General features: G+C 45.1%; 1 protein-coding gene across 2 annotated transcripts; it reads right to left on the reverse strand.

Annotated features, from left to right (window-relative positions):
* Positions 1–428: 428 nt before the first annotated feature.
* LOC148058793 (uncharacterized) lies at positions 429–8,202 on the reverse strand. Of its 2 annotated transcripts, XR_015709465.1 has the most exons (3): positions 6,622–8,202; positions 1,426–1,582; positions 429–1,364 (listed from the first exon to the last, which is right to left on the reverse strand). XR_015709465.1 is itself a non-coding variant. In XM_087782228.1 (2 exons), exon 1 carries the CDS (start codon positions 5,753–5,755, stop codon positions 5,096–5,098), a length of 660 nt encoding a protein of 219 aa, XP_087638354.1. In that variant the 5' UTR covers positions 5,756–6,005; the 3' UTR covers positions 429–1,364; positions 1,426–5,095. The 2 variants fall into 2 exon arrangements, 1 of the variants encoding a protein (XP_087638354.1); XM_087782228.1 differs by lacking the exon at positions 6,622–8,202 and having other exon boundaries at positions 1,426–6,005.
* Between the last annotated feature and the right edge of the window lie 1,730 nt (positions 8,203–9,932).

The following is a 9,932-nucleotide window of genomic DNA, read 5'->3' on the forward strand; positions in this document are numbered from 1 at the left end:
TCCCAGTGAGCTAATTCACCACACTTACAAATGTCTTAAAGCCCATTTATCTTTCTTAACGTCTCAATTGTCAATGACAATTTCAGTAAAATGTGGTAGTTGAACCTACAGCTGTTCTTCATCTCAACTCTGCAATACAGGTATTGATCCCAATGAGCTATTCAGCCACATATGAGAGTTTTCCATTCTAATATTTATCCAACTAACATAAACAGTGATGAGTATTAAAATGCAAGAGCTGGGATTTGAACCAATGACTCTGCAAGTGTTGAGCTGAGACTCCACCATTAGACCACAGGAGGACATGAGTTTGACAAGAGTTTTGCTCTTAATGAAGAGTAAAGACAAGGATTACTCTGAAAAAGAATCCCAACCATTAGTCGACATGAGGGTGAGTAGAAAAGGTGGGAAGAGTTCACACAGTTGGCTGTTACCTCAATTCAAATAGGAACGATACAGGGATGCTTATTGACAATAAGGTCATATCAAATGACTTTTAAACACATTTTAAAAAGACTTTATAGATAAAGGACAATATATATGAATTAAAACAACTGTAGACAGTGGAGAATTTTAACCTTTTAGAATTGGGTGTTATTGGTCTGTTTTAGAAACGTATTCACTGATTTGTAAATATATTTGGCTCTTTGGTGTGATTTGATACAAGTAAATATGTAGTTTAATGACTTTGCTATGTTGTTTTGACTCGATGTTATCTGAAATTAAATTTAATAAAGTTATTTGAAAAAAAAAAAGAAAAGGGGGAAATTCGAATTTTGGGTGAACTAACAATTAACCAGGAAATTGTGGACCCTGGTCTGGTCTCCTGGATTACGGATTATCTTAATGATTGACCACAGTATGTCAGGCTGAAGGACATCACGTCTGACACTGTGGTGTGCAGTACAGGAGCACCTCAGGGGACAGTACTGGCCCCTCTCCTCTTCACCATCTACACTTCAGACTTCTGCTACAACTCAGAGCTGAGTCTCGTCCAGAAGTATGCTGACGACACTGCCATTGTTGGATGCATCAGGGACAACAGCGAAGACGACTATAGGAGTCTGATATGTGACTTTGTGGACTGGAGTGAGAGGAAGAAGCTCCTCTGCATGTTCTACCAGTCTGTGGTGGCCAGTGTCCTGTTCTATGCTGTGGTGTGTTAGCAGTGTGAGATATAATGAACATGTAGAATCATTCATGTCATGATTTTTTATCTCAATGTTTTTGTTGTATTTAATTGAACAGGTTTGTTTGAAATAAAAGGAGGAATATCACAGTGCAAATGTATCCATGACTGAACTATTTTCAATAAACGTACTCCATCATGTCCTCGCACACCTTCTCCTCTTCAGTCTCACCACCTGTTCAAGAAGGAGACATTAGGACCAAACCAGAGTTCATGGATCGACTGAAGACACTCACACAGGTGGTGTTAGCAAGCGAAGGATCTCATGACGACCTTGAAGGTTCAATCTCCGTCTCATATGTTCCACAATCATCTCAAGAGCTGGACTTCCTGTCTTCGTACCCAGTACCAGTGAACTCCAGCAGGGGGCGGACGAGCTGAGCCGGCTGGAGACTAAAGAGAAGAACAATCAATGAAACTACACAACAACAACAACAACAACAGAATCTAATAAGTGAAGTCTCAATACATTCAGATGTTTCTAAGACACTAAACACAACTTTAATATGTCTGTTACCATGTTATCCTGGTTTTGTCCTCAAAAAACAAGATATTTACTTAAACGAGGGAAACAAAAAATATGGACCTTTTGTGTTCAACTTAAACCAAAGTCTGTTGCTGTGTCTCAAATCGCATACTAGCGTACTAAAAGTTAGTATTGTTAGTGCGTTAGTGCGTCTCAATTCTTAGTATGCGAAATTTAGTGCTAACACGCCCACAAAACTGAGCATGGTTCGATGCACTAACCACCCTAAACGTCCGCCATCTTGATGACGTTTTAAACGGAAGTTATGTCATATATAAATGCATATATAATCCAGATCAGAAGGCAGAACTGCAGTCTTCCACACTCTTCTTCTCCCACAACAGCCACCCACCTCTAACCACATAGAGAGGGTCAATCTGACCCGCTTAATAAAACCAAGTAAAAATGTCAGTAGAAGAGCTATTAAAGATAATCTAATTCAAATAAATCTAAATCAAATAAATACTACCATTGTAGAGGAGAATTAAGTGTTGATTGTTGAATATCCATCACTGTCCTCAAAAGCTGCACTAATTAATGAACTTATATCAGATAAAACCATTGACTTATTATTCTTAACCGGAACCTGGCTGTCTATAGATGATTATCTTTAAATGAATCAACACCAGCCACACTAACTTTAACGCCCCTCGACGCTCTGGTCGAGGAGGTGGAGTCGCAGCATCAACTCATGTCTTCAACCTTTACTAGACCACAATGTGATTTCAACTCTTTTGAAAGTATTATACTTAGCATATCTAATACAACCTTGAGATCAGGTCACTTCTCTTTGTTGGAGTCTATCGTCCTCCTGGACCTTATTCTGAATTTTTGTCTGAGTTCCCTGAGTTCTTGACCAGCTGGTGCTTAAATCAGATAAAGTGATTATTGTTGGTTTAACATCCATGTTGATATAATAATAATAATAATAATAATAATAATATGGTCCATGATAGCTTAGCTAACAGGTTTAACTCTATCCTGGAGTCATTTGGTTTCTCTCAGTATGTTCATGAACGACTCACTGCTTTAAGCTCACATTAGATCTTGTCCTAACATACGGACTTGAAAAAAAAAATGTTATTGTCTCTCCTCAGAATTCACTTCTTTCTGACCATCAATTAATAACCTTTGACTTCATTTTAAATGAGCCAAGTCTACAGAGCAGGATCTCAAAAGATGTCTGTCTGAAAGTGTCGTTACCAAGTTTATGAAATAATTCCCTCAGTGTCAGTAAAACGCCTCAGTGTGTCAAGAAACTCTACCATAGTCACCCCGACATTGATAACTTTGTGGGCAGTTTTACAGACTCGTTGCACAATACGCTTGACTTCATCGCACCACTAACTCAAAAGACTGTCAACAGAAGTAGTCTTGCTCCCTGGTTTACTCAGTAACACGTCAATTAAAACAGGTTTCTAGACGACTAGAGAAGAAATGGTTCATCAAAACATAATGAATTCTACCAGGACTGGCAGGAGAAGTTAAAAATATACAAGACATCTCTTCAGCCAGAGCCTCATATTACTCATCACTTATAGAAGCAAATAAGAATAACCCCAAGTTCTTATTCAGTACTGAAGCCAGGCTGACACGGAGCCATCAGTCCATTGAGCAGTCCATCAGTCCATCAGTCCATCAGTCCATCAGTCCATCAGTCCATCCCTCCTCATCTCAGTAGCAGTGACTTTATGAACTTTTTTAATGAAAAAATTGTAACTATTAGAGGAAAGATTCAAGACCTCCTAGATTCTTCTAATAAACCAGTGCAGCCTCACCGGTAACAGACACTATGACTGATACATACTTTGACTCCTTTCTACCAGTGAGTCCTCGACAGCTGTCCCAGGTTGTTTCCTCCTCAAAGTCCACAACATGTCTTCTCGATCCTATTCCCACATGGCTACTTAAAGAACTGTTCCCCTTACTTAGCACTTTCATACTTGACATTATTAACTTGTCAATAACATCCGGCTATGTGCCTCAGATTTTTAAAGTTGCAGTAATTAAACCTCTGCTTAAAAACCCACTCTCGATCCAGAGGTCCTCACTAACTACAGGCCTATCTCTAATCTAGTCTTCATTTCAAAACTTCTGGAGAAAGTGGTAACAAGTCAGCTCTGTGATTATCTCCAGGACAATGATCAATTTGAGGTGTTTCAGTCTGGTTTTAGGGAACACCACAGCACAGAGACCGCCCTGGTAAAAGTAAGTAACGACCTACTGATGGCCTCTGATCAGGGCCATGTTTCAGTTCTTGTTCTTCTAGATCTCAGTGCATTTGACACTGTCGACACCAAATCCTTCTACAGAGGCTAGAAAACCATTTAGGCATTCGTGGAACTGCTCTTAACTGGTTTAAATCTTACCTGTCGGATAGAACGCACTATTTACATGTCAACCACCTCTCATCGACACACACTAAGGTCAGCTATGGTGTCCCACAAGGTTCTGTTCTTGGTCCAATACTATTCACAATCTATATGCTCCCACTAGACTTGATTAGAAGACACTCTATAAACTTTCACTGTTATGCTGATGACACCCAACTCTACTTGTCCATGAAGCCAGATGAAAGAAATCAGCTACACAATTACAATCCTGTATCACAGATATCAAGTCATGAATGACCAAAAACTTCCTCCTACTGAACTCGGAAAAGACTGAGGTTTTACTAGTTGGTCCGCAACATCTCAGACAATCATTAACTAATGATCTAGCTTTACAAAATGGACTTGCTCCTGCTACTAGCACCACTGTAAAGAATCTGGGTGTATGCTTTGACGAGGACTTATCATTTAACTCACACATAAAACAAATCTCACGGACTGCTTACTTCCACCTTCGTAACATTTCAAAAATTAGGCACTTCCTTCCTTTAGATGCTGAGAAGCTCATCCATGCTTTTGTTACCTCCAGGCTGGACTATTGTAACTCTCTTCTGTCAGGATGTTCTAAAAAGTCTCTCAGAACTCTTCAGCTCATTCAGAACTCTGCAGCTCGTGTCCTGACTAAGACTAAGAGGCGCGAACACACCTGTACTGTCTTCCCTACATTGGCTTCCTGTAGAATTTAGAATACAATTTAAAATCCTTCTCCTAACCTATAAAGCCTTACATGGTCTAGCACCAACATACATTAAAGATTTAATCCAAACTTACCAACCCTCAAGGACCTTACGATCCTTAAACTCTGATCTATTAGTTACACCACAAATCTCTAAATGTAGATTTGGAGCCAGGGCCTTCAGTTTTCAAGCCCCTCTGCTGTGTAACAAACTACCGGCTTCAATCCGGAGGGCAGACACCCTCTCTATGTTTAAAAATAATCTTAAAACCTTACTTTTCGATAAAGCCTATAATTAACTTGACTGTTTATCTCTAGCTGTCATAACTAACAAAACTGTTTATCTTAGCTGCTATAGGCTGAGAATGCTGGAGGAGTTGTAGTTTTAGACACCGAGCTCTGTATATCCTTCTTTTCTCGCCGGGGCCGTTCTGGCTTGGCCGGTTCGGGTGTGAGGGGCCCGGCGGGTGGGGCCTGTGGGTGCCTTGGGCCTGGTGGTGGTGACTGCTGGTGCTGCGATGGCCCCGTGTTCCGGCGGGGGGGTGGCCCGCTTCCGGGGGGTCTTTGGTGGTGTGTGGGGGCTGGTGCTGGCGGGGGTGGTTGGGGTGGTGGATGGGGGGTTGCGTTGGGGGCGGTGCTGGGGCTTGGGGGTTGCTGGTCCCGCTGACGGGGTTGGCGGGTGAACCGTTAGGGGTGGGGCTGGGGCTGGCCGGGTGTTCTGGATGGCCTTCCGGCCCCGATGGCTTCGCCTGGTCTGTGGTGGGGGGCCTGTCTTGGGGTGGGTGTCTGCTGCAGCGGTGGCTGTGGTCCTCTACCCGCCCTGTGTGGCATGTGCTGTGGTCGGGGAGTTTGTCGCCCTTGGTCCTGGGGGTTCGTGGCCGGGTTGGTCGGTCTTTCGGGGGCTTCCCGGTGGGGGGGGGCCACACTGGGCGGGGCCACGTTGTGGGGACGGCGGAGGCATTGGACGGACCCATGTTACCGTAGAGACCATGTACCGCCCATGCAAGTGATGCTGTCCCCTGGGTGCTGCACGGTGGGTGGGGGCTGGGGGTCAGTACGTGTGATGGGCGGGGCCTCGGCACTTTAGAGACCGTGGACCGCCCATGGAATACTGCTGGCCCCCCAAACTTCCCTCATGACATCGGTGAGGTGGGCTATGGCTGTTGGGGACGGTCTACAGTTCAAAGATTGGGGGCCGTTCCCGGACGGCTGCAGCCCCATTACCCCCACCCTGCCCGCACAACCGTGGCCCCCCTGTGACCCAGGGGACTCTCACCGGGGGACCTGAGCCGGTGCGTGGCCATTGCTCCCCCGGGGTCATGCGGTGGCACTCAACCCGGCTACTGGCCGTGTCCGCAGGGTATTGGGGGGGGGCTCCGCCGCCGCTGCTGTGGTGGATCCCTATCTCCTTGACTCGGTCCCCTGCTATAGACTTGGTGGCAGCCTGACGGTCTGGGGGTCTTCCGTGGCCCGGCCTGGCCCCGGGGCTCTATCCCCTGACTGGTTCTTCTGGCTGCCTCCGTGCCTGCGCCTGGTGCCTCCCCCTCTCTGATTCCTCGGTCGTCCTCGCCTGTGCTCGCCCTCTCACGCCCCCGGTGGTGGTCCGCCTTCTCGCTGGTGTTTGGGGTCGGCTCTGGTGGTTATCTCGCCTGCCGGGTCCTGGTCTCCCGCGGGTTCCTGCCGCGGCTTGGGCCCCTGTGTCTGGATCCTGCTGTACTAGGTATGTGCCCTCTGGCCTGGCTATTTCAACCTCCCCCCCCCCCTCTCCCCTCTATATATCTTCACCCGTCACCGGAGTCTGTATACCTGTGTATTGTATACATTTGTCCCAAACCCACACCTTTTTATTTCTCTCCCGGAGCCCCAGGGATCCACCTCCAGAGCTGCTGCTGATCCAGGATCTTCACCACGTCATCAGATCCCGAGTTCTCTCCAGCACCCCCATGGACCCTCCTACACTCTCTCACTATATCCTCCCTCACTCCTCTCCTTATCCATCTGTCTACCCCCCCATCCTTCCTCCCAGCCGGTCAAAGCGGCAGGCCGTCAACAATGAGTCTGGTTCTGCTCCAGGTTTCTGCTTCTAAAAGGAAGTTTTTCCTCTCCATAGCTCACTGTACAGTGTTTTGTTTCTTGCTCTTTGTTGAATTGCTGGATCTATTTTTCCTTAATCAACTGTAGTCTTATTTCAACTGTATAGTGTCTTGAGATAACTTTGTTAAGATAAGACACTTTAAATAAAATTGAATTGAATTGATATATATTCATATACTTACAGTACAGGTGTATTTTCAGCAGCAGTAGGAGGATAAACACGTCTTCTCTGCTGATACCAGCTTAAATATCTCGCGAATATTTCGATTCTCATATTTTTTCTTTATTTTTTTTTCCAAACTTGCAAAACGTGCTGCCAGCAGGTGTCGGCGATAGCGTTCAAACAGCTGCTTGAAACATCATTAAATAGAAGTAGAAGAAGAAGCTGTCATTTTTGCTGACGACAGACAATTATCTGACTGAGCTATCTGTCTCGTGTTACCACACTGGAAAAGAAAATCCAGAGAGTAGACGGACTGATTTGAATTAATATAAGAAGAGCTGGGTCTTAAACCCAAGAGCTCTGGATGTCCCTGCTGAGAGTCTGACCACTAGATCAGCAACTCTTAAAGCATTTGAACGTGTTTGACCTTTAATCTTGCAAATGTGAGTTAAAATTCTCACAATACTAAAGACAAAGCCGGGTCTTGAACCCAAGACCTCTGGTTGAAGTTGAAGAAAGATCGACTTCCAGCTCGAGGTTTGTTTTTATGAACAGCCAAGTGGTTTCTCCACCTGCTCAGGTCACTTTCATCTACTTTGTGAAGAGGCTGGTGTGTGTGTGTGTGTGTGTTGTTAAGAAGCATCTTATGTGCGGCATGCAAGTGGTGTGTGTTACTGTTTGGCAGTGTGTCTGTGGCAGGATTTTTGTGAGTTTGTGGCAGGTTGTGTGTGTTTGTGGCAAATTGTTTGTGTGCCTATGGGAGGATTTTTGTGTGTTTGTGGGATGTTTTGTGTGTGTCTGTTAGAGGACATGTGTGTGTCTGTGGCAGGACATGCGTTTGTCTGTCGAAAGACATGTGTGTGTCTGTTGGAGGACGTTTGTGTGGCAGGACATGTCTGTGGTCTGAACCACTTCCTGTTGTCCAGGAAGTTGAGGAACAGCGTGAAGACTCCTCAGGTTCTTCATGTAGCTTCAGATGCTCCTGTGGTGGAGAACAGGGGATGTCACAACTCTGCAGGTCAAAGGTCAAATACAACAGTCAGAGCAGAGACTCTCCTGAAGTCCATGACCTGCTTCTCCACCATGTCCTCGCTCACCTTCACCTGTCCAGGAAGGAGACATTAGGACCAAAACAGAGTTGATGGACGACTGAAGACACTCACACAGGTGGTGTTAGCGAGCCCTGGATCTCATGACCTTCAGGTGTGGATCTCATGACCTTCAGGTGTGGATCTCATGACTCCACAATAACAACACAGCCAGATAATTATCTAACTGCACCTTTCTTGCTATTTTTGTAAATATGTGTATATAATATAGTGCAGATTTATTTTCTATTCTATTTAGATTCTTTCTTTTCTTTTTAATATTTTATTTCTGGGTGTTTTTATTTTTCTTCTGGTATATTGCTCTTGCTGTTTGTTAAAAAGATTTTCCCCTCGCGGGACAATAAAGGGATTCTGATTCTGATTCTGATTCTTCAGGTGTGGATCAGGTCAGACAGAAGTTCATCTTCCACATGCCTCACGTCAACGAAGTCCATTTGGATTTCAAGAGCTTAAAAACACGTCTGTCTCCGATAAAAGTTTCTGTTTAACTTCTTTCACTGACCTAAGCGTTAAAACAGCGCCACCTTGAGGAGGAATATTCTATAAACACAACTTTTGAGCATTTACAAGGTGACTGCAGTTCTTCTTCTGTCCAGCAGAGGGCAGCATCAGCCTTAACTTCAGGACTTCACTGACGTTCTGGAGACAAACGTCGATCACGATGAACATTAGATGTTCCCAGAGGAACTGTTGAGCTCGTGCGTTCTTCACAGAGCATTGAGTGAGGATGGACGTAAATACATTAAAAGTCATCAAGAAACTAGACCACAGACTTCCTCAAGATTAAACACACAATAGTGTGAGTCAAGAACACATGATGATGAAGATGACTCAGATGATGAAGTTCAACCTGACCTTGACTCACGATCAGAAACCTCCATTGTCAGTGTAGTCGCCACAACATGAGCTCACGCTGACGTGGGAAGTGAGAACAGATGAAGCTCCAACAGTCGTCACGGCGTCTGGACGACGAGCAGAAGAGCACGAGTGGGTCGACGACAAGACACGAGTCATTGTTGAACTTTGAGACACAAGAGAGACTCATGCTGGCCTCATGTGGGAGTCCAGGGACAAACGGAGGAAACGGGAATGTTTGCATAATCTGGGAGACAAAAGAGGACTTGAAGAGTGAGTCTGTGACCTTGAAGAGTGAGTCTGTGACCTTGAAGAGTGAGTCTGTGAGTTAAAGAGTGAGCCTGTGACCTTGAAGAGTGAGTCTGTGACCTTGAAGAGTGAGCCTGTGACCTTGAAGAGTGAGTCTGTAACCTTGAAGAGTGAGCATGTAACCTTGAAGACTGAAACTTTGACTTTGAAGAGTGAGCATGTAACCTTGAAGAGTGAGCCTGTGACCTTGAAGAGTGAGTCTGTGACCTTGAAGAGTGAGTCTGTGACCTTGAAGAGTGAGCATGTAACCTTGGAGAGTTAGTGTGAGCTTGAAGACTGAAACTTTGACCTTGAAGAGTGAGCCTGTGTCCTTGAAGAGTGAGCTTGTGACCTCGAAGACCGAGTCTGTGACCTTAAAGAGTGAAACTTTGACCTTGAGGAGTGACACTGTGACCTTGAAGAGCGAGTCTGTGTTCGCTAAAGTCGTCTTTCGTCCAAATGAATAATACCCAGAAACATTCATACTGATCCGTCGCTGAGTACAGGTGGACACTCAGGTGATCGTCTGGTCAGAGACTCCGATCTGTTGCTGAGTACAGGTGGACACTCAGGTGATCGTCAGGTCAGAGACACCGATCTGTTGCTGAGTACAGGTGGACACTCAGGTGATCGTCTGGTCAG

This window comes from Callionymus lyra, chromosome 19 (genome assembly GCF_982586985.1).
Source record: "Callionymus lyra chromosome 19, fCalLyr1.hap1.1, whole genome shotgun sequence".
In the NCBI taxonomy this organism is placed as follows: domain Eukaryota; kingdom Metazoa; phylum Chordata; class Actinopteri; order Syngnathiformes; family Callionymidae; genus Callionymus; species Callionymus lyra.

Bases quoted from the DNA above. Each gene is read 5' to 3' on its own strand.
- LOC148058793 (XM_087782228.1), bottom strand. From the start codon at position 5,755: ATGGGTCCGTCCAATGCCTCCGCCGTCCCCACAACGTGGCCCCGCCCA.